The 27,374-nt window shown below is 45.5% G+C and overlaps 1 protein-coding gene across 2 annotated transcripts in view; it reads left to right on the plus strand.

Moving 5' to 3' along the window:
• Pcsk5 (proprotein convertase subtilisin/kexin type 5) overlaps positions 1–26,534 on the plus strand; it is a 434,973-nt gene extending 408,439 nt beyond the window's left edge. For both annotated transcript variants that reach the window (XM_059259884.1, XM_059259894.1), the window contains 7 exons: positions 262–498; positions 2,820–3,047; positions 6,046–6,223; positions 9,640–9,857; positions 18,953–19,053; positions 21,969–22,155; positions 25,765–26,534. In XM_059259884.1, coding sequence (XP_059115867.1) covers positions 262–498; positions 2,820–3,047; positions 6,046–6,223; positions 9,640–9,857; positions 18,953–19,053; positions 21,969–22,155; positions 25,765–26,147 — 1,532 coding nt within the window. In that variant the 3' untranslated portion in view covers positions 26,148–26,534. The remainder of the gene's footprint in view (positions 1–261; positions 499–2,819; positions 3,048–6,045; positions 6,224–9,639; positions 9,858–18,952; positions 19,054–21,968; positions 22,156–25,764) is intronic.
• The last annotated feature ends 840 nt before the right edge of the window (positions 26,535–27,374 follow it).

Consider the following 27,374-nt stretch of genomic DNA (forward strand, 5'->3'; position numbering starts at 1 on the left):
TGAAACTCTTTGCACCTGAAAGGTGCAGGCCACATCAGCACACAAATCCAAGATCACATAATCAGGCCACCATGTGTGGCCTTTCCTCCCAGGGCAGAGATTGTTAAATATTGGGAATGCACCCTGGCTGGATAGGGAGGGGCAAATGTTATCCTAGGTCAAGAAGCTTAGAGAGCTGAGAAATGGGCTAGCCCACCACAAGGACGATGAATTCTTCTCACCAATCCCTGGGGATAACCTGCTACTTCCTCATTTCCTCAGAGTGCATTCCTGGCTTCTTCCTGTATGATGATGCATGCAATGAGACCTGTCCCAAACACTTCTATCCTGACTTGCGCCAGTGTGTCTCCTGCCATGAAGACTGTTTGGAGTGCAATGGTCCCAAGCAGGATGACTGCAAGGTCTGTGCTGATACTTCCAAGGTTCTCTACAATGGGCTGTGTTTGGATATGTGCCCTGAGGGAACTTACAAAGAAGAAGAGAATGATGAATGCAAAGGTAAGGATTTCTGGGCTGCATGACTGAGCAAAGAAGTCTGGGAAGCCTATCCACACAAAGCATGCTCTAAAGCCACCACAGTACCCAGTCACAGCTCTCAGGACACCCTTAACCTTCCTCCTGCTCAAGGAAGCCAAGTTTGAATGAGAGTTTGTTGTTGTTTTCTTGGGGGAGGCGGGGAGACAGGGTTTCTCTGTGTCCTGGCTGTCCAGGAACTTGCTCTATAGACCAGGGTGGCCTCAAACTCACAGAAATCTGCCGGCCTCTGCCCCGCACCAAGTTCTGGAATTAAAGATGTGTGCTACTATAGCACCAGCAAGAGTTCATTTTTAAAATGCGTCATTCATTCATAAGCTTTGAGTATGTGAATCCAGCTAGTTACAGATCATATGGCCCTACTAGTTAGTGGCACATGCTCATCGAAAAAGAGTCTCTGTGTAAAGGTTTCCAAGAGCTGATGAGCTTTGAAAGGGTGCCCTAAGCTGATGTTTCTCCTTGAGGGTTCAAGTCACCAATGAGTCCATACACTTAAAACATCTCATGGAGGACTTTCTCCCTGCCTTTCATCTCTCTTCCCTCTCTCCTCTCCTCATGACTGTCCTCCTTCCCTTCAGCTCTTCCTATCCCAAGTCCTCCTTCATCTCCCGTTTGGAGCGTCTGTCACTACACAACCCAGGAGGGAACTGCTGGAACTGGGGAGCAACACCGTAGTAAAGCCCTTGCCCATCCTGTCCCAGATCCTGCATGGAACCCTTAGGACTGCACGAAACAATAAATAAGAAAGGAGAGAGTGTCTGCAGCTCCTTGGCCCCCTTATTTTTCCACTGGACATTGATCTTCCTTAATCTCTTTTTAGTAGCCAGGAAACAGAAAAATAAGTTGTCCATTATGAGAACACTTCTCAGAGCAAGAGAGGAAAGCATACTTGGAGACAAGCTTTTCTAAAGCCCTGCAGTGGCTTTCCACCTTTCCTGAGCCCCTGGGGCTGAACTGGCAAGAGCATTTGTTAAGGGTCTCGATTCCCATCCTGGTCTGTCTCCTATAACATTCAGATGGAATCTTGCTGTGCTACATAAACTGGCTGTCAACTAGCCTTCCTCTTGCCCAGTCTCCCAAGTGCTGTGGTTGCAAGTGTGTACCACCATACCTGGCTGATTCTATTCTCTTCTAGATGAGTGATTTAGCATCTTTGGTACCAATCTCATGATGCAAAGAGAATGCGATGTAATAGTAATAGTAAAGCCATGCGTCTATCCATCTGGGGAAGCTGAGGCAGGGGAGGCCTTCTGTGTGCTGCTTGCTGCTCCAGGCCCAGAGAGCAGGGCAGACAGAAGGCCTGCCCCCTTAGAGCTCATGTTCTCTTCAGAAAAAGAAGATGCCAAGGACAGTAAGTCAGGAGAAAAGTGAGACAGCAAAGGGAGGGCAGGAAGAGGAACAAGAAGGAATTGAAATTTAAGAGATGTTCTGGAAGATACCAAGAAGGGGAGGGAGCAATAACTGTAGGAAGAAACCTGCACATGTCTGCAAAAATAGGATTCCAAGTAGAGGGTGTGATGAGTACTGGAACCTCTAATAGTAAACTGTTCTTCATTGATTGTCTAACACATCTGCCAAGCAACTGCCTGTCATATGCGTGCCCTCTCACATCAGCAATGTGCATTCGTAATGAGCACCAAAGAGGCCTTTGCTGTTGGGCAATTATAATACATTCTAACAACTGCTTTACTAGTGAACAGCTAGAGGTATTCTAGGAGATGAGGGGAAGACCATGGCAATGGGGACTATGATGGTGAAAAGGCCACATACTGGTATGCAACCTTGCTCATAGTATTGGGCGACCCTGTCCCCATACCCTTGGCACAAAGCCCTAGAAGTCTCCAGGAGAAAGGAATTCATTTCCTAAATGGGTGTCCCTGACTTGTAGTTGGAGTTTTCCTGTGTCCTGCTCAGTTCGCAGCCACTCAGACCCAAGTAAACACACAGAGGCTTATATTAATTAAAACTGCTCGGCCATTAGCTCAGGCTCCCTACTGACTAGCTCTTACACTTAAACTCAGCCCATTTTTGTTAATCTATGTGTTGCCACATTTTCCGTGGCTTTACCTGTGTGCCATTACATGCTGCTCCCTGGACAGCAGGCTTGTGGTCTCAAGACTCAGCCTTCCTCTTCCCAGAATTCTCCTTGTCTACTTATCCCACCTATACTTCCTGCCTGGCTACTGGCTAATCAGTGTTTTATTAAACCAGTGTACAAAAGCATTATCCCACAGCACTGACTTAACCATCTCTCACCACCCTCTTCTTGGCTGCCATATCTGCAGATTGCCCTGAGTTCTGTTTATCCTGCTCATCAGCTTGGACCTGTCAGACCTGTCAGGAGGGCCTGACAAAAGTGCATGAGGTCTGCACAGCACCCAAGGAGTGTGCAGCCGTAGAGTACTGGGATGAAGGCACTCACAGGTGCCAGCCATGTCACAGGAAGTGCTTCCACTGCTCAGGGCCTGCCGAGGACCAGTGCTACACCTGCCCTGGAGAGACTCTTCTTCTTAGTGAGTTATAACACATGTCCAAGGCCAGCTGTGATATCTGTGTGTGTGTGTGTGTGTGTGTGTGTGTGTGTGTGTGTGTGTGTGAGCCTGTGGGGGATGATGCCTGATGCCCAGTGGCTGTTAACTTTTTTCTGTCCTTTTTTATTTTTCTTTATATTTCATTAACATTGTTCATACCTACAGAAAACAGACAAGATGGGATGGTCTAAGGAACACACTGCCCTTTGCCCTCTTGTCCCACTACTAACCATCATCCCTGCTCCCTGTGTGCACGCATTTGCTAAACCACAATCTAGCTTTTTTCTCAAACATTGAAAGATAAGCTAGACACGTTTCAGTCCCTTTCCCATGAACATTTTACTCTATGTTTCCTAGCACAGAGACAATTTCTTCATAACACAGGACATTTTCAGTATTAATAAATTCACATTGATACAATGAGCGATGGCTCAGTGATTTAGAACACTTGTTGCTCTTGCAGAAGATTCAAGTTTGATTCCCAGCACCCATAGTGGCTCACAATCATTGAAACTCCACTTCCAGGGCATCTGATGCCCTCTTCTGACCTCTGTGGGTTCAGACATACATGTGGTACACATACAAATAGGCAGACAAAACATTAATACACATAAAATAAAATAAATAAGTCTAAAATTTTTAAAATATACTGTTAATATTAAATGGTCCCAGCTCCCCTTTAGGACAGGGTTTAGGATAAGGTCTACATGCATTTACCTTTCATATCTTATAGCCTCCTTCAGTCTTGAACACAGCTTGTCTCTGTACTTTATGCTGTGGACGTGTTAAAAGAATTCAGTCCCTGTTCTTCCTTTTGAGTTGGCAAGAGGCTGCCTCATGACTAGAAGGGGGCTGTGCTTTCTCAGCCAAAAGAGGCAGCTTGTATTGTTGAGAACCATGTCTGGAGTAGTATGATATCCACCTGCTTCTCATCAGTAGTAGTCGTGTAGATCCTCTCCTCAAGATAATTCAGCTTCTCCATTGACTTCCTAGTAATGAGTAGCCTGTGCACAGACACCCTAATCATGTAGCCAGTCCACTCTTGTCATAGTTGCCTCTTGATTTAGTATTTGTTGGTTAATTAATCACTTTGGCTAGGTGCGGTGGCACATGCCTATAATCCTACTACTGGAGAGGTTGAGACAGGAGGATCTTAGGTTCAAAGCCAGTGTGGACTACATATAGAAAGACCCTGTTTCCAAAAAGTGAAAAGGCAGGACATAGAGGCATATACCTGTAATCCCAGCATTGTGAGGTGAAGACAGGAAGATCAGGAATACAAGACTAGTCTTAGCATTTTTCATTTGTTCGTTTGTTTTTCAAGACAGAGTGTCTCTGGGAAACAGTCCTGGTTATCCTGGAACTCACTCTGTAGACCAGGCTGGCCTCAAACTCACAGAGATATGCCTGCCTCTACCTCCCCAGTGCTGGGATTAAAGGCATGCGCCACCACTGCCCAGCTATCTTAGCTTTATAAGAAGTTTGAGGCCAGTCTACATGAGACACTGTCTCAAAAATAATCAATCAATCAATTGATTGATTAATTAAAAAGAGATGAATACATGGAAGCCCAGAAAATATCAGCATTATTCTTCCAGTCAGCAGAATAGAGCTCAGAGGGAGACAATCACAGTACAAAATAGGTGGCCAGCCTCCCCCTCTTGATGAGATATCATCAACAAGGGCATTGGAACCCCCCTGCTACATATAGGGTCACCTGTCCTCAATACCATGCTGGCCTCTCACAATAGGCAACACTTGGAAACACTGTCTTCTTTGCCCATTTTTCTGTCTTTTTTTATTTTTCTTTATATTTCATTAACATTGTTCATACCTACAGAAAACAGACAAGATGGGATGGTCCAAGGAACACACTGCCCTTTGCCTGCTTGCCCCACTACTAACCATCATCCCCGCTCCTTGTGTACATGCATTTGCTAATCCACAATCTAGCTTTTTTCTCAAACATTGAAAGATAAGCTAGACACATTTCAGTCCCTTTCCCATGAACATTTTGCTCTCTGTTTCCTTTCTCAAAGTTATTCCTCATAAAAATAGCCCTTCCGACTGGATCTCTCACACAATCTCACCCGTTAGAACATTCTCTTCTAATAATGACCGATCTGGGGTCACTTCAGATACCTTCTTACAGAGAGAAAGCCATCTCATTAGTGAAGGCCTTCCCTTAATCTGGGAATGTAAAAGAATTTAGAGTTAAGCCTTGATACAGAATCTGCTCCCAAAGGCAGGGGCAGGGGATTTGCCCTGGCCTGATCCTCTCACACTCGACCCTTCCTGCCCCACACCACCAGAAACAGGCTATTTATAAACAAGATAGTTTTTCGAAGACTGTGATAGACTATGCTCTTCCTAAAGATGTCACAACTTAATCTCTCAATCCTGCAGGTATATATTTTATATGGTAAAGGGGACTTTGTAGATGTGCTTAATGAAAGAGCTTGTCATGGGACTATTATCCTGACATAAACAGATGAGATCAACATAATCACAAGGGTCTGATGAGAGCAGAATTAGAAGCAGGTGTATGTTGATGGGATCTGAGGGGCAGAGAGGATACCACCCTCGAGCAAAGGGGCTCCTGAGCTCATGAACACAGATGCCCTCTAAAAGTGAACAGGGGAGGAACAGGTCCCCCCACTGCCTCTAAAAGGAATGCAGCTCTGTACACACATTTTAGATTTCTGGCCTCTGTAGTAGTGAGACGATCAGTTCCTGTCTTAAAGGCACAAAGTTAGTGGTCAGTGTTATAGCAACGATAGAAAACTAGAGCAGAGGACCCCAACAACCATTAGCTGCCATAGCCCCCAGCCTGCACTTTCCATTCTTCCACCCCTGTCTTCACTGATGTCAATGGGACCTCATCTCACTCTTCATGCAATGCCTCTTTGCCCAAAGAGGGAAGGTGTGGGAGCCACAGGTCAGGGTTTCTATCAAGACACACTCTTTCCTTCTTCCACAGACACGACCTGTGTGAAAAGCTGCCCAGAAGGATACCACACTGACAAGGACAGCCACCAGTGTGTGCTCTGCCACAGCTCCTGCAGGACCTGTGAAGGACCACACAGCATGCAGTGCCGCTCCTGCCGACCTGGCTGGTTCCAGCTGGGCAAAGAGTGCTTGCTGCAATGCAGGGACGGGTAAGGACCACCTCATCCTGCAGCCACGCCAGATGGCAAGCCGTTTGCCCGTGAGGAAAGGAGGGCTCAGAATAAGGAGAGCCACAGTAAAGCCTCCCTGCTAGCAGGGAGCACATATGAGCCAGGCCACAGTGAAGGACGAGAAAAGGGAGAAACAGTGTGTTCCAGTGAGAGAACACACTAAGCCAGATGGTCCCATCAGACCAAGTGATTAACCATCCTCAAGACCTGGCCTCACTGACAATCCACAGATATGTGCAGTTGCAATTCAGAGCGGTCCTTCCTCCTCTCAGAATGACCCACATGCGTTAGTAGAGGTTCTTTTTCTTCAGTTTGGGGATGTGATATGATTCAGGGTTAATATGAAAGCCTAAGCAGTACAGGTAGGACACTGATCACACAAAGGGAACAATTTCAGTTACCATCTCCATTTGCACCCCATGGACTCTGCAACCTGACAGACCTCCACAAATGTCCCAACCTCCACAATCTGCTTTGGTTCTAAAAGCAACCTTGATGCTGATATGAAATGCTAAAGTAAAGGCAGTTTGTGAATAAGAACTTGGTTATTTTTCTGCTAAGAACAACTGCTGGTGTGTATATCAGGGCTGGTTACAGACCCTCTGGGAAGAAAGTTTGACTGGGCCATGCCCATCCCAGCATTCTACAACCCCACCCACTCTTTCCCAATCAGTAACCCAGGACCTTGAGAGGTTCCAGACCCAAACTGAAGGACCTCCCCTGGATGCTTTCACCCCAATTAGCACCTTTCTTCGGCCCTAAGTGATGTCTGCATGCTTCATTTATTTCCTATATATTGGCTCATGTTTCTGCATATCTCATTCATTCACTCACATAGTCCACACGGGTTAGTGTAAGAGCACCTTGTGTGTCTGGATTACCTGAGTTAAAGCCCATACTTTAGACTTCAAAGGCTTGTCCTTATCCTGGTATCTTCTCATGAAAAAAGGAAATTCAGTTCCTGGAAGAAAAAACATCTCTTGTTTTTCATGTATGCTACCAACTCTTCAGTGATTTGTGCAAGTACTAGCCATATACATTAGTGAAGACATGATCCTGCCAGGCAAGGATCATGGAGAGGCAGATGTGAGCCACACCACCTCTGGCCAGGTCCTTAAGACCTTGATCTGATTTGAAAGGTATCTGTCCACCTGCAGCAAGCACACTGCTGTGTTTCATTGGAAATTGACAGATGAGGTTTTACATACCACCTCCCATTTGACCCTAAGCACGTTCTCTAAATGCTCTAAGTCGTTTTTGGGTCTATAATATTTGGGATAACAATATAAACTCAGAAGGTATGCTGTGAGAATTTAAAAATCTACAACCAATACAAATACACACTATTTATAGAGTTCTGGTCACCAGTATAACAACTTTCTAGTGTTCCATTGAAGTGCTAGTAATAGCCCCAAGTTACAAATAAGGACTATGAGGCTCAGAGATAGTGGGTGACCCACCCGAGGGCACACAGCTCATTAGGCGGTACTGCTGGGATTTGAAACCACACTTGTTCCTAAGTTCCTAACCATCACATTCTGCTCTCTCATTTTCATGGTCAATGGGATGAAATGTTTCTGAAGTCCCTAGGACATCACTGGGCATACAGCAGAGCTTAATGAATTGTCCTGATTGTTTGCGTATTGACCCTCCAAAAGTCTTTCGAAAGGGATTTACATTTATTTATAAAGGCCAGCATCAATCATATGACCTTATATTTTAAAATGTTTTTAAATTGAGAAATCAGAAGATACATTCAGAGCTACATTTTAAACTGCCTTTTGAGCTGGATGTAGTGGCACAGGCTTGAAGTCATTGCCATGGTCCTGCTGCAGCCTGGGGTCAGGTCCTGAGGTGGGGAAGGGGCAGAGGCTCGAAGAAATGACTTGTCCAACCACCAGATGAGTTTCACACAAGTGGCCGGCCCCAAATAGGCCCAGCTGTCTTTATTTATACATCAAAAACAAACATGTTTTTCCATATCAACAAACAAATTTTTCTCATCCTCCAACATCAACCTCCAGCAAAACCAAATATGTAAAATATGTTTTTTCCCCCAACTTTTACATCAAAACATCTTTAAACCAAAAACAACACTTATCATTTTGATAGCTTGGCCAAATATTGAGCCAGGTACATCCTGTCTTTACAAAACTAAAAGGTGATTGACATTGGCACACATTTTCAAGAACAATCTTGTTCAAAATATATTTACAGAAATGGGGGTGATCTGCCTTCAATCCTGTCAGCACTGAATCAGAACAGCTCCCAGGGTTGGAAGTGATAGCTGGCGTCCCCAGACAAGAAACCTGAGAAGCATCAGCTCCCAAAGAATTTTGGGAAAACTATTCAAGAAAAAAATGGGGTTTCCAGGAATGATCACATCTGTCCCATGTATGATTGACAAAATGACACTAAAACCACCAAGAGAATCATCAGTATTACAGGAAAGAAGAGGGTATGCAGACTTCGAGGTTCCAGCAGTATACTCTGGCAATGTCCTGAAGTCCACTGGTCCTTGCCCAGTGAGACTGTCCCCGTGGGCTTTTGCCTCATCTGGAAACTCATTGGACAAGCACTCACATACTGGCCCGAAACTAGGCTGCATGGCTCCCAACAAGTCCTATAGCCTTCAAAAGGCTGAGGCAAGATATTTGCTATGAAATTTGATGCCAGCCTGGACTACAACAAGAGTTGTATACATGGGAGATTCAGTATATTCAAAATGATGATAGTGATGATGGTGACGATGATGATGATGATGATGATGATGATGATGATGAAAGGAAAGGAAAGCTCTTCCACCCAGGGTGTGACTCACAGGTAGTAGCAGTGATGGAAGAGAACTTTTGGGCCACCACTGTGTGTGACTTTGGCCTTATAGGTGCTTCCAGCTCCATGTTCACAGACAGCCAGGGTTGGGAGGGCTGTAACCCTCAGGGTACAGGGAAGAGAACCCATACTCACTAGCTTCATTAGTGTTTTGGCAATGATTCCATGAGGAACGTTGAGTGAAGAGACTGAAGAGGCCAGGCCAGTGAGTGAACCCTGTCTGACATAGCCCTTAGTTCAGCAGAGCCCATTCATCCCTCCATATCCTTGGCTTCCATACTTGGAACTATTTAAAAACAATGCATCAGCTGCTGAACACATGGGGGTTTTTCTTATCATTATTTCTGAACCAATATAGCATAACAACTATTCCTGTAGCATTTATACTGCACTGAGAACCATTGAGAGAGAATTGAAAGCATAAAGGAAGAGGTAGAGTTAATGTACAGATACTGTGCCATTTTGTATATGGGACATGTGCATATCTGGGTTTTGGTGTCCAGCTGCCAATCCCCTCAGATCTGAGGACACCGGTATCTATCTTCGCTCCCTCTTGGTTTCAGATACTATGGAGAAAGCACCAGTGGTCGGTGTGAGAAGTGTGACAAGAGCTGCAAGTCATGCCGGGGCCCACGGCCCACAGACTGCCAGTCTTGCGATAAGTTTTTCTTTCTTCTACGCTCCAAGGGACAGTGTCATCGCACCTGCCCAGAGCACTACTACGCAGATGAACATGCACAAACCTGTGAGAGGTGCCACCCAACTTGTGACAAATGTAAAGGTGAGAATATGCCAGTGTTTTGCAAATGAATATGGAAATTTGAGAGATTTTCCTTCCTGTTCTGCCCCTCTCTCCTTCTTACCATATTAGGGGGTTGCCCCCATTTCCCAAACTTTTCCTTGGGCCTCTCCAGCATTAGCACACTCTCTCCACTCTCAGCTCCTACAACAGCCTTGCTGCCTTTCAGGTTTCCTGTCTGTCAAGGCCGATACAGGGATCATTGTTCTATTTCTACTCCCAACTTCCTTCTCCACCTGTATGATCTCATCACTGTGGAAAATCCCTGAGAGAAACAGGTTAAGGGGAGAAGGGTTTGTTTCAGCTAACGGCTGCAGAGGCTTCAGTCTGCAATCAGCTCGCTGTGCTGCTAAGGGCTTGTGATGGGGCAGAACATCTTGGCAGCAGGATCAGTCATAGAGTAGAGAAGATCAGCTCCTGGCAGACAGGAAACGGAGATGAGGAAAGGGAAGAAAAGCAGACACATACTTCGAGGGCAGGTCCCAAGTGCCCTACTTCCTCCAACTGACCCTGCTTTGCACCATCTCCAATGAATGTCATTAGATTATGAATCCATCACGAGATCCATCCACTGATTAAGTCAAGAACTAATTGCCTCCCCAGAGTCTGTCCTCGGGCAACCAAGCTTCCAGTAGTTCAAATTATAACAACACTGATAGCACCTGTCTGGGGAAATCCGTTTATGTTCATCAGTTTAAAAACTCCCTTTAATCCCAGCACTCAGGAAGCAGAGCCAGGCGGATCTCTGTGAGTTCAAGGCCAGCCTGGTCTACAGAGCGAGATCTAGGACAGGCACCAAAACTACACAGAGAAACCCTGTCTCAAAAAAAAAAAAAAAAAATAATCCCTAAGGCATCTGCCTCAAGCTCTCCCAAGCTCCAGCACTGTTCTCCTGACGTCTACTCATGTCAGAGATCATAAAATCAACGTCGGTGGGACCACCATTCAACCATTGCTAAGGGCAGCACTTGGATGGTATCCCTGATTCTACCCTGTCCCTGACCTTCTACTGAACACACCTACCTACAACGCAGCTGCATTTCAAGACCTGTGGACCCTGTCCTAAGTATCCCTTGCATTAGATGTCCTTCTGGAGATGTCCAGAATCCTCTATCGGGCCTTTTGAAGCTGCTGGCGGGTCTCTGGGGCCCTCCGCCGCCCCCCCCCCCCCCCGCGCGCCCCCACATGTTATCCCAGCACAGCCATTCTGAAACTTGAGTGTACTCATTTCTCTACATCTTGCCAGAAAAGATGGTCACAATGAGTCCATGTAAGAGATGGTAGCATGCATTCCCATTCTCCTTTTCAAAACAGCCCTGGCTTTCTCAGTCTTTCTAGATACATTTCATTTCTAACAGTCCTTAGGATGTTGGTTGGCATCATGTTAATTTGTATTATCCTAAGTTTAACAAAATAAGGACATTTCATGCAGGTATAGAACAAACATGTTTCCTTGTTTCCCCTCCATATGCTGCTATCCCGCCTGTGTAGAGATGTAGCCCAGGTTTAAACACATGTCCTTAAACACACGATGCTTGTGTGTCATCCTCTTCAGCGTTCGCCTACCCAGCTTCCATATTTAAAGGTGATTGCTGGAGAGGGGTGAGGCAGGGATAGAATAGATTTTATGGTTGGACTGGGGGGATGGGAATCAAGTGGGGAAGTGGAGAGGAGATAGGGTTGAGGGATGGGATGTGGGGAGACACCTCTGGGATTGAGGGGCATTTGAGGGCTGGTATGAAAACCTAGTGCAGTGGAAACTGTAGACGAAATTCTCAACAGTCTTAGTAAATAAGAAACACAGCCAGGCGGTGGTGGTGCATGACTTTAATCCCAGCACTCAGGAGGCAGAGGCAGGCAGATCTTTGTGAGTTCAAGGCCAGCCTGGTCTACAGAGTGAGATCCAGGAAAGGCGCAAAGCTACACAGAGAAACCCTGTCTCGAAAAAAAAAAAGAAGAAAGAGAGAAAGAAAAGAAACATGGAGACAAATACAGAGGTAAATAGCCAAAGAGATCAGAGATTCACAACTACCTTATCTTACCACCTCGCCGCTGTCGCTTCCCCAAAGAGAGAGCTTCTTCCTGTCTGACTCGTCTTTTTATTGCCTTTCTGTTCTGCCTTCTCATTGGCTCTAAACGCAACCACATGACTTCCTTGTCACTGCCTGTCTATACAAACCTCCAAGTCTCTATAGTTGGTACTGGGATTAAAGGTTTGGGTCACCACACTTGGCTGTGTCCTTGAACACACAGAGACTCTGCCTGTCATGTGATCAGATTAAGGGCATGTGCTACCACTGCCTGACTCTGCTTATGGCTTGCTTTGACCTCAGAACTCCAGGCAACTTTATTTATTAACATACAAATAAAATCAAATTTCAGCACAAATAAAATATCACCTTAGGAAATCTCCTAAAATATATAAAGGTGATCCTAATAAAGTCTCCTAATAATGGGGGAGATGAAGTCCCAACCCACAGAAATCCCCAAACAACTCAGACTGTTGCCAAGACAATGGGTTGCCAACCACCTGATAGCCAGATCCTGTTGCCAAGGACATCACCCTCATAACTCATTGAACATGGAGAAGTTGAGCGGATCCCTACATAGAACCTTCACCTTTACATCCTAACGTCTTCAGTGTAGGTAGGTACTCTGCAGGTTACCAAAAGAGAAACGTGAACACCAACCCAGCCACAAAACCTTTGACCTACAATCTGTCCTGGCTGGAAGATATGCTAGGGCAGTGTGGCACAGAACTTCTGGGAGTGGTCAACCAATGTTTGACTTGACTTAAGGCCCATTCCATGAGACAGAACCCATATCTGACACTGCTTGGGTGACCAAGAACCAGATACAGGTATCACAGAGACCACGGGTAAAGCCAAACACAGCTAGTTTTGTTTTTTGTTTTTTTTTTAAAAAAAAAAGGTGATAAAAATCTTTCCCTATTCAAATCCCTTTAACTTCAGTCTTAACTCTTATTATTCACACATTCTAGAGTCAAGAACCACCTACCACTACACGGACCCACTCAGCAGCCACCCAATACCCCACTCTCTCATATGTCCCCCTGCGATTCAGTTCCCCTCCCTCAAGAACAAATCCTGGGGACTCTGAGACCCCGCTTGAGCATCATCTTAGGGAGCTAGTCATGGTCCTCCCGGCAGGCTTCTTCGGCCATCCCAATTCTGTAGTTCAGTGTTTCACCAAAGCTTTTTATGTGACCCTTTTCCAGTGCTGGCAATTAAAATTAGGACCATATGTATGCTAGACAAGCACACTACCTACCACAGAGTTATACTCCCAGGCCCACATTACATTTTAATCAAATGTGCCCATCTCTCCAACTGTGAGCCCCTCCAGCAAGAGCAGGGATTATCGGGGTTACATGGCATTCATTTGTAGCCCTGCTCTTTTTAGTATAACACTTGATAAGTGTTCCCTAAGTGTTGAATGAGGAAATGAATGTATATTAAGTAAAGAATTCCTCTTTTCAAACTGGAAAATGCTTGGCGCCAAATGTTTTTTCTCCAGCCTTGCCTCCAAGCAAAATGTAGCTGAAGACAGCCTTGAGTTTTTGATTCTCCTGCATCCATTTCCCAAATTGCTGGAATTACAGGCATACACCAGCACAGCCAGTTCATGAGGCGATGGGGATCGAACCCAGGGCTTGGCATAAACTAAGCAAGTACTCTGCCAGCTCACCTATGCCCGTGGCACCCTCTTGCTTTCCGTAGCTTTGGTTTATCTGTGTGCTTTAGAACATTCATCCTGAGCTCATCGTGAATGAGAGTTATATGTGGGTTCCCTACTCCTCTACCTCTCCCACCATCCTTTTTTTGTTAGTTTATTTGAGACAGCATTGCTCTATGTAACCCTCGCTGTCCTGGCATTTGTTGTGTAGACCAGACTGCATCCTTACTTCAGTCAAGTAAAGTTAAACCTACCCATCACAGGCTTTATTCCCAGCCTTACATTACATGTTAATTAAATGCGTCCATCTCGCTAACTGTGGGCCCCTCCAGCAAGAGCAAGGATTGTCGGGGTCATAGGACTTTCATTTTGTAGTCCTGCTCTTACTTTTTAATATCACACTTGCTAAGTGCTCCTAAGTATCGAATAAGGAAATGAATGTATAGGAAGTGCCAAATTGGGTGGCTGCTGAGTGGGTCCATGTAGTGGTAGGTGGTTCTTGACTCTAGAATGTGTGGATAAGAATTAAGACTGAAGTTAAGGGGATCTGAATAGGAAAAGACTTCATCACCAGTTTTAAAAACTAGTTGTGTTTAAATCAATAAATATTTACATTTAAAGAGTAGTCTTTAAATACATAAATAAATAATAAAAACCTGTTACTCAGTTTATCCCACCCATGTCTCCCACCGGAAACACCGTCCAGACTAGGCAGTCAGTTTTTCCCGGAGGTGACGTTCTTGGAAGTACAGATCACATCAATAAACCAATTAGCAGAGTAGGTGAAGACTTGTCTGTGACAGCAGCGTCCCTCCCTAACTCCTGTTTAAGCCCTGAGCCTGGGCTTTGGTTCCGGGCTCTTGCGAAACACTTTTAGTTTCTGTTATGGTGAAGAAGAAGAGGAGGAAGAAAAAAAAGGAAGGAAGGAAGCAAGGAAGGAAGGAAGGAGGGAAGGATGGGAGGAAAGAAGGAGGGAGGGAGGGAGGGAGGGAGGGAGGAAAGAAAGAAGAGAGGGAGGGAGGGAGAGAGAAAAGGGGAGAGAGAGAGAGAAGAAAGAAGGAAGGAAAGGAGGGAGGGAGAGAGAAAAGGGGAAAGAGAGAAAGAGGGAGGGAAAGAAGAAGGAAGGGAGGGAGGGAGGAAGGAAGAAAAGTTGAGCTCACATTTGCCACTGCCCACTTCCTGTCCTGGCAGAGCAGGCAGGTGCTTGATCCCGACACTTGTGTTTGCTTTGTGTTCAGTTGTATTTGCTTTCTGGGTCGAAGAAACGTCATCTTTCTGGGTCGAAGAAATGTCATCTGGATAATTTAGCCTAAATCTCTTTTTGTTGTTTTCTCTGGTGTTTGTTTTCCCATCTCAGTATGCTCAGAATGTATCAAGCTGTTTCAGAACCTAAGTTCACGTATGAGTTTTATTTATTTCTAAGACAAGGCCCCAGTATGTAGCTCTGGCTGGCCTGGAAATTACTATGTACACCAAGCTGGCCTTGAACCCACAGGGATTTGCCTGCCTCTGCTTCCTGAGTGCTTAGATTAAAGGCGTACATCACCATGTTCAGCAATGCATTTGTATTTTATGTGTATGGGTGTTTTGCCTGCCTGTATGCCAGTATACCAAGTGCAAGCGGTGCCCACAGAGGCCAGAGAAGGCATAAGATACCCTGGAACTGGGGTTACAGAGGTTAGGGGCAACCAAGTGGGTGCTGGAAATCCAGCCCCCATCCTCCGGAAGAGCAGCCACTGTTCTTAACTGCTGAGCCGTCTCTGCAGCTCTACATTTAATTTTTTTATGTATATGATTTACTAAGGATTAATCATTTTCTTAGAAGATTGTGTACTAATTTTTTGCCCAACCTCACCCTGTTAATTCAAAAGCCTGGAGTTCTTTAGTACTCTTGGGGGCCAGAATGCCCAGCACCTGGGGGGACTGAGCAAAGACCAGTCTGATCAAGTTTAGGGGTTCTGTGTATGCATGCACATATTTGTTTTTCTTTCAGTGTGCATGTGTGAGTGTGAGTGTGAGGAGTGTGTATGTGTATGTGTGTGTGTGTGCGTGTATGCAGACCAGGCTGACTTTGACCTCACAATCCTCCTACCTTAGCCCCCCCCCCCAGTGCTGGGATTATAAGTGACTGCCACCATATCCAGCCATTATCCTCACCATCTTGATGCATAAGCATCTACTTCTTCCCAGGTGGTTTTCTTGACTCCATGCCTCCACACATCAAATTTCTAGCTGAATATCTCACATGAGATGTCCAACAGACACCCCAAACCTCTCACTCCATTCTCAGACCCACGTCTTCCTGTTTCTTCTCTTGATGAATGGCTCCAGGGTGATCCCTGTTGCCTGGCACAGTACCCTGGCATTATCCCTTTCTCTTTGTGATTTCTCAGTCTCCACGGTTCGTCTCTAAGTCCTGTGACATCTTTTTTTTTTCTTTTTTGGTTTTTTCGTAACAAGGTTTCTCTGTGTAGCTTTGCGCATTTCCTGGAACTCCCTTTGTAGACCAGGCTGGCCTCGAACTCACAGAGATCCGCCTGGCTCTGCCTCCCGAGTGCTGGGATTAAAGGCGTGCACCACTACCGCCCAGCCGTCCTGTAACATCTTAAAGAGCTCCCAATTCCATCTCTCCTCTCTTAGTCATTAGTTTGGACTTAGTCTTGGTTTTGGACTCTCAAAGGGCGTTGCTTGAATTACCAGTTAGTACCTGTTGGCTAAGTGGTCTTCCTGTCCCCAGTGTGAGCCACCTAGTGGCCATCCAGTCTTCCATGCTGTCCGACTGACTTTACACAGCACATACAGCCCTGTGCTGATTTTAGTCTAGTGTTTGGAATCTGCATATGAGGCTTCTCCCCCATGGCCATAGCTCTTCCTCCATCTTCAAATCCAAGCACAATGACTTTCTATTAATCTGAACCAGCCTCACCTCCTGCCTCTCCCCAGAGCGCTCTGCCAGGACCGCTTCTGCTCCATGACACTCAGTATGTTTTCTCAAAAGCCTTTCCCCAGCCTTCCATCCGGTGTTCCCCTATGATCTACATATCCATTCATCAATTCATTTACTCAACAAATATTTATCTAGCTCTGTGGCTCAGACATTGTCCACACAATTATGAACACAGCAGACCAGGTCCCCGGAAGCCAGGTCAGTTTACTTGGTGTGATTTTCATTCTTAGTTTTGTTTTTGGAAACTGCTACTAGGGTGAAAAAAAAAATTTAAGGGGAGGAAGAGTTGATTTTAGCTCACAATTCCAGGTTACAGTTCATCATCATAGCAGGGAAGTCAAAGAAACAAGAACTTAAAACACCTGGTCACACCCACACATAAGTGTGATAAAAATGAGATGTCAACAAAGGACTCTATTGTCATTTGCTAAACTAGACAGCCCTAGTTTCTACCCATTAGTGCTGAGCAGTGGTCCAGCGGTGGATAGTTGGTTTCTAATTAAGAACAAGCAACCATCATTAGGTAAGCTAATGTCTCTTAACAGAGGCGCATCAAAGGCGAGCAGCAGCCGTACCTGAACATTTGTATGTGGATTGGAGGTGTCATTCATGATATCAGAGGACAGTGTAAGAACTCTACATTTCTCCACTGGCCCTGAGATTCCCTACCAAACTAAGAGTGTCAGCTTTGAGCATTCCTTGCCCAAGTTCATCACCACAGGATCCCCAAGACAGGGTTCAGGGGTTACTGGCGGTACTGGGTGGATCTGGGGAAAGCCTGAATGTTGTATTCTCTTTTGTCTTCCTGCTTGGGCCCTGGAACTCACCCAGCTATCATTTTCTTCTGGCCTTGGTGTTCATCTCCTCTGCCGACCTTTCTTCTCATACCACACACACCCTTTGCTAATCGGTGACTCTTGTGCTAACTCTGGTTTTGTACCACAGAGATTACGAAATTTGGGGATCCCCACCTTAGGCTATAAATTGAATAGAAAAAATGGGGTGTAAATTTTTCTGAAACATTAACTACCATACTAAGAAATGAGGATGTAGGGGGGAAAATCTAGAAAATTTTGGCAGTCTAAATCAGCAGTGTATCTGTTTCATCCACTTTGGTTTGTCCGGTAATTTTAGTTGTTAAAAAGGAAACTATCTGCTGAGTGGGAGGGCACACACCTGTAAGCCCAGCACTTAGAAGACTGAGACAGGAGGATTGTGAAAGTTCGAAGTCAGCGTGGACTACTCAAGAACACCCTGTTGGGAAAAGGAAGAAGGGCGAGGACAGAAGGGAGGAGAGAGGAAAGGGAAGATGACAAGAATAGCATTCCAAAGCTCTGGGAATCAAGCGCATTACACGCTAACCTAATCTCTACCATCGCGTGCAGCTGGTGTCTCCAGAGTTTCTTCGTCCCTCTAACACATTTGCCTTCTAATTTCTCCTCCTCACACAGTTGTAAGCCTGAACTTTCTCAAGCTGCCTCTTCCTGCACAGCCTCTCTCACAGACACACCCCAGGCCTGCCTTGCAGGAGTTGAATTTGGCTGGCTGGCTGGCTGGCTGGCTGGCTTGTGGGGTGAGAGGGCGGTGGGTGTGAAAAGAGGGGAGGTCAGTGTGAGGAAAAGCAGATGGTGGGCTGTTGTGAATTTTAAGGAAATGTCAAAGGTCTGTCTTTCCAGCCTCGAGGCTCCTTAGAAGCAGTAATAGGCACAGGCTCTTAGCCTTGAAAAAGAAAAACAGAAAACACTCAGGAAATTAACCCTTTATGAAAGATCCCTAGTGCTTCAGTGTGCAGGGCTTACAATACAGCAGAGCAGGACATGTGAGAGAGTCACTGATTTCCACCAAGGCTGACACGCACCACCGAACACCGCCTCAGGTCTGGACTTCAGCCAGATTGGGAAGGGAGCAGTCCATAGTTCCAGTCACACAAGGAGAGGTCTGGTAGCCTGCCACACAGCAGGGAGGCTCGGTACATAATAATGCATATTTCTAACTATCTAGCAAAAGGGGGTTTGGATCCTCAGGGAAACCACATGTTCGACGTGACAGGAGGAGAAGTAAAGGCTTCATGAACGTTCCTCTTCCGGTGCTGCAAATGGAACCCAGGGCTTTCCTTGTACATGCTGGGCAGGGGCCTACCACAGGCTACACCCTGGACCCTCGGGTTTCAGAAGCATCCACAAGATTTCTCATTTTCTAAAGATCTTTTGCTGTGGCACGCGATCTTTTGCCTTCAAATTCTCAGTGTCCAGACTGAGAGTTTCGTGGATAACTCTTTACTTTGTCTTGTAGATGCTTGTCGTATCCCCAGTCACCTTTCTGCTTCAATTTACTTGACATTTTCCTTACTCCCGAGTGTTCTGACATCAAGACAGAGGTTAGAATCTGAAATCTGTCTCATAACACGATTCTTTCTTTTTTCTCTCTCTTTCAGGAAAGGAGCTATGGGATTGCTTGTCCTGTGTGTGGAGCTACAAGTTTCTGAAAGGAATATGTACCTTAGAATGTCCTGTAGGGGAGTACAGAGATGAAGAGGTACCTTGGGTTGGTGTGTGCACCCCACCCCCACCCTGATGGAGCTCAATTCCTACATGTCATTCTGGGAAGTGAAAACAGCCTAAATTCCTACACTCACCACAGCCGGGATTTAACACTGTAACATCTCTTTCCCTCATAAAATAATCAAGCTACTGACCCACAGCTTGCACTTAATTCACAGGAACTGAAAGAATCTGAGGTAACTTGAGCCCTGGGGCTGTTCCAGTGTGACCACGGGAAGCTCAGTGCCCTATTACAGCAGAAATAGAAACTCTTCTCTTCTGCTGTCTGAGCAGACTCCTGAACACCAGGAGGAAGCTCGCTGGCCCTGCTCTTTCTTCCTCCATGTCTTATAGTAAGGCCAATAACGGCCTTTCTCGGGAGCCACAGACTTCCTGAATCCCTTCACTTCTTGATTATGTTTCAAAACTTGAAACCATAAGAAAATGCGTCATTGGTGAAATTAAAACAAATCAGCATATTTACATATAAGTTCTCTTTGAATTCTGATGTCAGAGTTATAGTTCACAGAGGCAGGCTCAGAGAAATTAAATAATTTGTTAACTACCGCATGGATAGGAAGTAATAACACAGGGAGAAGTGCACTCTGAGGATTTGACAATAACAGTTGGAAACACTCTATCGGCATTTAACATGCTCCCAAATGCTGCGAGAAAAGCCATTTCACTCTTCTTTTTCTTTTTATGCATTTATTTTCAGTGGTGCCTAATGTTTGCTCCACCACTGAACACCCAACATCTCTGTCTCTCCTCTTTCTCTTCCATTTCACGGAAGTTACCGAGGTATAGTAAGAAGGTATCTTCTGGGCCAGCGATATGGCTTAGTAGGTAAAAATGCTTGCTGCACATGGAACTTGAGTGTAATACTCAGATCCCATGGTACAAGGAGAGAACCGCCGGGCGGTGGGTGGGAGCATCAGAGGCAGGAGGATTGCTGAGGCTGGCTGGCTCTCAGCCTAGCCACGAGGTGGTAGACTCCAGGCTCAGGGAGGGAATCAAGTGGAGAATGATAGGAGGTACCCTATGTCCGTCTCAAGTCTGTACACACGTTCATAGCTTCACACCCCAGCACACACGTGTCCAACAAGCATGTACCTCCATCATACACACATACACAAGGGAAAAACAAAAAGAAAAAAATCTTGGAAGACTGTGAAAAGCTAGGTGGAAAATCATGAGAAAAGGGTAAAGTTAAATAATTTGAACATGTGAACTCTCTCGTCTAAGTGGACCATTTAATCATATTTATTAGTTGCCAGGCAGTGGTGGCGCATGCCTTTAATCCCAGCACTTGGGAGGCAGAGCCAGGTGGATCTCTGTGAGTTCGAGGCCAGCCTGGGCTACCAAGTGAGTCCCAAGAAAGGCGCAAAGCTACACAGAGAAACCCTGTCTCGAAAAACCAAAAAAAAAAAAAAAAAGGTTAGAATTTAAAAAGGGCTGGAGAGATGGCTCAGAGGTTAAAAGCACTGACTGCTCTTCCAGAGGTCCTGAGTTCAATTCCCAGAAACCACATGGTGGCTCACAACCATCTGTAATGAGATCTGGTGCCCTCTTCTGGACTGCTGTCATACATGCTGTATACATAATAAATAAATAAATCTTTAAAAAAAAAAAAAAAAGGAGAGAACCAACTCCTAAAAGTTGTCCTCTGACCTCCACATGCCTGCCTTCTTGTATATGCATCTGTACACACAAAAACAACAACAACAACAACAATAATAGTAATTTTTAAGATAAGGTGTCTTTCCCTAACCAGTATTTCTAGCACCAGGCAAGAAGAGTGTTGTTGCCGTGGACTTTGAACTCTTTTCCAGTGAGTTTTAAGTGTCTTAGTTATACTCACTAATTATATTCTGAGTCTGAGCACAGGAATCCAGGAAACACAGAAGGCAAGCAGTTAACTAATAAAAAGAGTAAAAGCCAAAGAAAACCGTAGCACTAACTTAATAGAAAGTAGAAATCTAGCCAGGCGGCAGTGGCACACGCATTTAATCCCAGCACTTGGGAGGCAGAGCCAGGTGGATCTCTGTGATTTTAAGGCCAGCCTGGTCTACAGAGCAAGATCTAGGATAGGCACCAAAACTACAGAGAGAAACCCTGTCTCAAAAAAAAAAGAAGAAGAAGAAGAAGAAGAAGAAGAAGAAGAAGAAGAAGAAGAAGAAGAAGAAGAAGAAGAAGAAGAAGAAAGTAGAAATCTAATCCCAACATTCAGGAGACTGAGGGCCAAAGCAGGAAGATTGTGAGTTTGAAACCAGCCTAGACTACATAACAAGAAGAAGAAAAAACTTCACATACACACAGAAGTAAAAGAATGGAAATTGATGTCACCTATGTGTTGATGACAGAATACAAAATGCCGGGAACCACATCAAATTGAAGAACATCCAGAAGGGGGCCACTGCCGTGCTACTCTGCTCCTGACATTGCCAAGTGAAGGTGATGACTTCAGCTTTAGCAGAGCTAGATTTTGAGAAGGAATTAGAAACTGACTGACGTCTAGAATATCACTTTTGCAACGCAGAGTGGTGTGGAAGTGTCTAGACTGCAAAAGTATATGTCAAAGTTCCGATGCAACTTGTCCTTGACTCCCGTTGTCTTTGAGGTAGAGGCTCCTTACATTATAACAAAATACTCCAGACGCCTTACATTCTCCTATTGTTGCACCTAGCAGGTCTCAGAGGTCAGGGCCCAGCAGAAGTTTCCTCCAGTTGTCCACAGTCGGTTTGGTCTTTTGCCCAGCACAGATAAAATGGCGTTGAACACCCATCTCCCCGCCACCACCACTCACATTCTTCCCTATTCATAGAGACAAGAGGAACTAGCTATTGGAGAACCCCAGTTCCCGATTACCACCTCCGCTCTCAAAAACAACCTCTTTCCCGTTCTTACCAGGCAGAAGATTTACACTGTAAAAAATGCCATGAGAGCTGTGTGGAGTGCAAGGGACCGGGTGCCAAGAACTGCACCGTGTGCCCAGCCGGGCTACTGCTGCACATGGATGACAGCCGCTGCCTTCGCTGCTGTAACGCTTCCCACCTCCACAGATCCCAGGACTGCTGCGACTGCCAGAGTACCACAGGTGAGGGCTGACGGGACACAGCCTGCAGAAAACGGTGTGTCCTCGGAAAGCTGATGGGAGCTCCGGGAGAGGAGTATGGCTACTTCATGCGGTGCCTGCTGTGTGCCTGCCTACTGTACTTGAAATCTCCTGCCTCACAAGTTGTGTTTGTTAGTCTTCACTGTGACAAATACCTGAGGAAAACTGTTTAAAGGAGGGTTTATTCCAGACCATTGTTTCAGAGATGTGAATCCACGCTCACTTGGCCCTCTGGTTTCTAGGCAACGGTAAGCCTCAGCACCACAGCAGAAAGCACATGGTAGAGCAGCACAGCTCACCTCATGACAGTCGGGAAGCAGAGACGCTTCAGAAAATATGTCTTTCCTGGGCATGCCCCCAGGAACCCAATTCTTCCACCTAAAACCCAACACCTATTTTTCACTACCTCCAAATGAGGTCATCATATTATGGGTCCATCAACAGACTCATCCATTGAATAGGACCTTCACTTTCCAAAAGCTCATCAGCTAGCAGGCAAGACTTTGGGGCTATATCTCAGGTTCAAACTGTAAATCAAACAGACCTCATATTAACAACAAAGAGACAGAGGCCCTAAGGTTGGATTAGCATGCTCAAGTCCACAGCAATAAGAGGCTGCATCATCTAGAGCCAGGCTTGGTGGGTGTGTACATGAGCCTGAGTGCTTAGGAGATAGAGGAAGGGAGATCAGGAGTTCAGGGCCACTCTCAACAACACGGAAAGTCTGAGGTCATCTGGGCTACGTCCGTTTTTTGAGACTGGACTTCATCTTTTAAAAAATCACATACACGCATGCACACACACATGCACACACACATGCACACCCCAGATGTTTGCTCAACTGGAACTTGAACATAGGCCTGTTGGACTGCAAAGTCCTGAAGCCCCACATTCTTTCTACAGCTACGCTGCCCCCAGCTTAACTAAGTCCAGAGTGTGACCTTCATAAATGTATTTTGCTCCTTTTTATCTTTGCTCCTGAGGGAAAGGGGGAAAGGGATTGGTTTTCTTGATTCCACTGAAGAATCATTCTAATGTAGCTCAAATCGAGCCATTTTGTTAGAGACTTAAAGTGTTTTAGAAATGGGCTATCACTGAAAGCTAAGACTAAATGAAATGACTTTATCAATTCCAAGTCTTCAGTTGTCCTCCAACCTCCAACCCCATCGTGTATATTAAAACTTAGAGAGATCCTAGGGCCTGGAGATGGCTCTGAGTTTAGGAGCTTCCATATGACTGCTCACAATGTGTGTAACTCCAGTTCCAGGAGATCCGGTGCCCTCTTCTAGTCTGCTGAGGCACCAGACACACATGGAGTGCACATACACGCATGTAGGCAAAAATGTACATACATACACTGGGCAAGAATTTTACCACTGAACCACCAAGGCGAGCCACTCATACACATAAAAATAAAAATGAGTACATCTTCAAACAAAACAGAACTTACAGATTCTGAATGGAGTGATCCCTTCTAAGTGAAAAACACACTCTTAAACAGTCTCTCCTCCAGAAATTGACCATTTCCTTGGGATTCAGATGTGTCATGCTCCACCAAAACTAGTGTATACTATGTTTGTTCTGTCCATTTTTAAGTAAAGAAAACCGGAGACTGACAACTGATGCCAGCCTTGTGTGGGGTTGGGGGCAATGTTTTGTTTTGTTTTGTTTTGTTTTGTTTCAGCCTTTCGATTAGTTTCCAGGTATCACCTTTCCATAAACGAACCCTTCCCTTCCTCCGCTTTTACCCACCAGGAGCAGCTGGTTTCCCCAGATCCTCATCTGCATGCCCCTCGGGATCTGATGCTGGACTATCAGCTGAGAGCAACAGTCCTCCTTACATCAGTGTTCTCAAGTGAAACCAGAAGCGTGAACTTCTTGGGTGCAGTTTCTGAAATGTCAGTTCCAAGAAGTAACTCGATAGTCTTCCTGGTTTCTAAGACGCTCTTAAAGAGCTATCTGGGGCAACCCTGCCAAAAAAGTGCAGATCCTCTTGGGCTAAAGATACAGTTCCGTTACCATAGTATGTGTATGGGGAGAAATAAGGAGCCCACATAGTCAAGCTTACTTGTGTCTTTGTTTCTGAGACAGTTTTCCCCTACAGAGAAACCAAATGGTAGAGGCTGACCCTGACCCAGCACCCTAAGACCAAGGATAGTAAGATGTGAGTGCGTTCGGCACCCTGAAAAGAAATCAACTTCCAAAGGTCCAGTGTAGATTCTCCTTCCTCAGGAGCTGTGTGCCACGGACAGACTTATCTGTCCCTCTACTGTGTTCGCACTTCCTCCAGGGGAAAGTCTGTGCTGACACTGGTAATGTAGAATACAATAATGATAATACTGTTGTTTTATAGGAAACATTTTTGCTTGATGGGCAAAAACCTGTTAGGATAAAACAGAAATCCTATTAAACACCAGCAAAAAGAAAAGAGAGAGTGTGTGTGTGTATGTGTATGTGTGTGTGTGTATGTGTGTGTGTGAGGGGGGGAGGGAGTTACTTAGTTGTAGGGGTGCTTGCGAGGTCCTTGTGGAGAGGCAGAAGAACATGAAAGGGGAGTAGAGAAGGAAAGAGAGGGGAGGAAGAGCCTACTGTGTATTAAAATTTGTACATCCATCTGGGCAGATACCTATTCCTCTAGTTGTTTCATACTTTCTTTGTCTTACTGTATGGTGGATTAAAAAGAAAAGGTAATAACATTCATTAAGCAGCTCAAGTCATACTGCCCAAATGAATGACTATAAAATAAGAAAAATCAGCTAAATGCTCAAGTTGTGCCATACACTGTTTTGGCTCCCCAATGTCTTTGGGGAAGCCCTGAAAAACAGGCTTATAAATAAGAAAAGGAAGGCCTCTAGAATTCAAGAATTTCAATTACGCTATAAATCTCTCACCATTTAAAATGGCAGTTGGGATTTTAAGATGATAAAGTGTTCCTTTTCTTGCTCAGGGAGTGCCATGGGTATCCAAGGAAACCAAACATATGGTCAGAGAATTTGCCTCCAGAATCCCACCTGGAGTTGAGGTTAATGGATTGGAAAGTCCACTTGTTCCACAAACCAGTTCCTGTCTATGACAAACAAGTTGACCTAATTTCCAAGGCCACTCATGACTAAGGGTTGGTAGGCTTGATGCTTCACTGGTCTTGAAGGGTGGGAGAGTCACGTAGGACCAGTCTAAAAGATAGTTAGGGAGATGTCTCCACCTTAGGAAATATCAGAGTTCTCGTTTAGCAGTAGTTAAGAAAAGAAAACACACTTCTCAGGAATGGAAAAATCACTGAGAAAGTTGGACCCTTAGAGACTGGCTCATGAGATACAGGAGTCTAGGGTCCCTTGTGGATCTTAAATTTGCCGTTCTCGGAGCATTAGTTGGTTTTATAACACATGGACTGGGACTCCCGTGGGGGACATACTGAGTTTTTGTGGAGTGGTGTGCCTCCTAAGAAAACGAAAAAAAAAAAAAAATGGTTCTACCACTTTACAGGTTAAAAAAAAAAAATGGAGAGGTAGTTCTTTACTTCAGAATCTGATTTTCCCACTTCTGTTTCTTCTTTTCTCCCTCGCTGCTGTCTCTGGGGCGGCCTTCCATCAGAGGAGTGCATCCTTCCAGCCAACGAGGCCGGTCCCTTGGAGCGCACCAAGATTGCTCTGCTGGTGACCTCGGGGGCCATGCTGCTGCTGCTGCTGGGGGCCGCTGTGGTCGTGTGGCGGAAGTCTCGAAGCCGACCTGTGGCCAAGGGGCGCTACGAAAAGTTGGCAGAACCCACCGTGTCATACTCCTCCTACAGGAGCAGCTATCTTGAGGAGGACCAGGTGATTGAGTACAGGGACCGAGACTACGATGAAGATGATGAGGACGACATCGTCTACATGGGCCAAGATGGCACTGTCTACCGGAAGTTCAAGTATGGGCTTCTGGATGAGACAGAAGATGATGAGTTGGAGTATGACGACGAAAGCTACTCCTACCAGTAATCGGAGCCGGCCTTCCGTCCCCATGGCTCTCAGCCCTGCTGGGAGCCACCATCACATTGGCTGAGGTTCGAGTGTTCGTGTTTTGTCCTAACTTTGTTTCCAACCTGAATATGATATGTAGGGATGCTGGAGTCTGCTGTGCTGCTTTTGACCAGCTGAGTGCTATGAACAGAGCCTGCAAGGGGAGAATTCAAAGGCGTTTTCCTTGAGGGTATGTCAAGACGTGAAATGCAGGAAGTGAAAGAAGTGAGCTCTGTTGGACACTCTAACCTGCTTTCTAAAGTGGACGGGGCAGACGACCTGGAAGGATTCTGCTTTCAAGCTGCATGTTGGAGACTCCTGCAGCATTCTGGAATTCTGATATTTGACAAACTAGTGGGGAGATGGAGTGCCGGAGAGTTACTGGGGTTGGGGTGGGAGTTCTCTGTCCTTTCGATTGTGTTTAAGAAGAAAATCTGTAAAGATCGCGAACCGGGGCTTGTAGTTTCTATTTTTCTTTTCTTTCTTTCTTTTTTTTTTTTTTTTGTGGTTGTTGTTGTTTTTCGAGACAGGGTTTCTCTATGTAGCTTTGCACCTTTCCTGGAACTCATGCTGTAGCCCAGTCTGGACTCGAACTCATAGAGATCCGCCTGCCTCTGCCTCCTGAGTGCTGGGATTAAAGGCGTGCACCACCACCACCTCCAGGTACTTCTGGGGAGCCGAAAAGACCATCACTCCTAACGGCCCCAAAGCTGACAGACCGAGTGTTCACTGGGCTCTGGCTCCTTTGTAGAAACCCAGAACCATAGAGATCATGGGCAGAGGAAGCTTAGGTGGAGGGCAGGCAGCATCAAGTCCGCAAGGAAGGAAATTGCTTCTAAGCATCGCACCCTCATGATTCCCCAAGAGCCTTTTTGATAGGAAATAATAAAAGAAAAATTGTAATGGTGACCTAACACAAAAGACAAACATTCCATCCACTCTAAAAAATTAAAGACTTGAGCTGCTAAATCAGAGCAAAGCTTTCACCAATGAGTCCTCAAAGAAGCTTGGACTCTCCATAAGAAAAACTGGGGTCGAGTTGAACATTTTAAAAATTCCCAATGTGCTGCTCACGGGCTACAGTCAAGCTGCAGACAGCTGCCCAGCTCTGTTCAGTTCCAGGACTTTGTGTCTGTGCTTCCTTAGGTCTTTTTCCACTCTGGTTGTGTGTGTTCTTAGCTTATGCAGCTGTGGGCACTTTCTGCA

This window comes from Peromyscus eremicus, chromosome 1, assembly GCF_949786415.1.
Source record: "Peromyscus eremicus chromosome 1, PerEre_H2_v1, whole genome shotgun sequence".
Taxonomy (NCBI): domain Eukaryota; kingdom Metazoa; phylum Chordata; class Mammalia; order Rodentia; family Cricetidae; genus Peromyscus; species Peromyscus eremicus.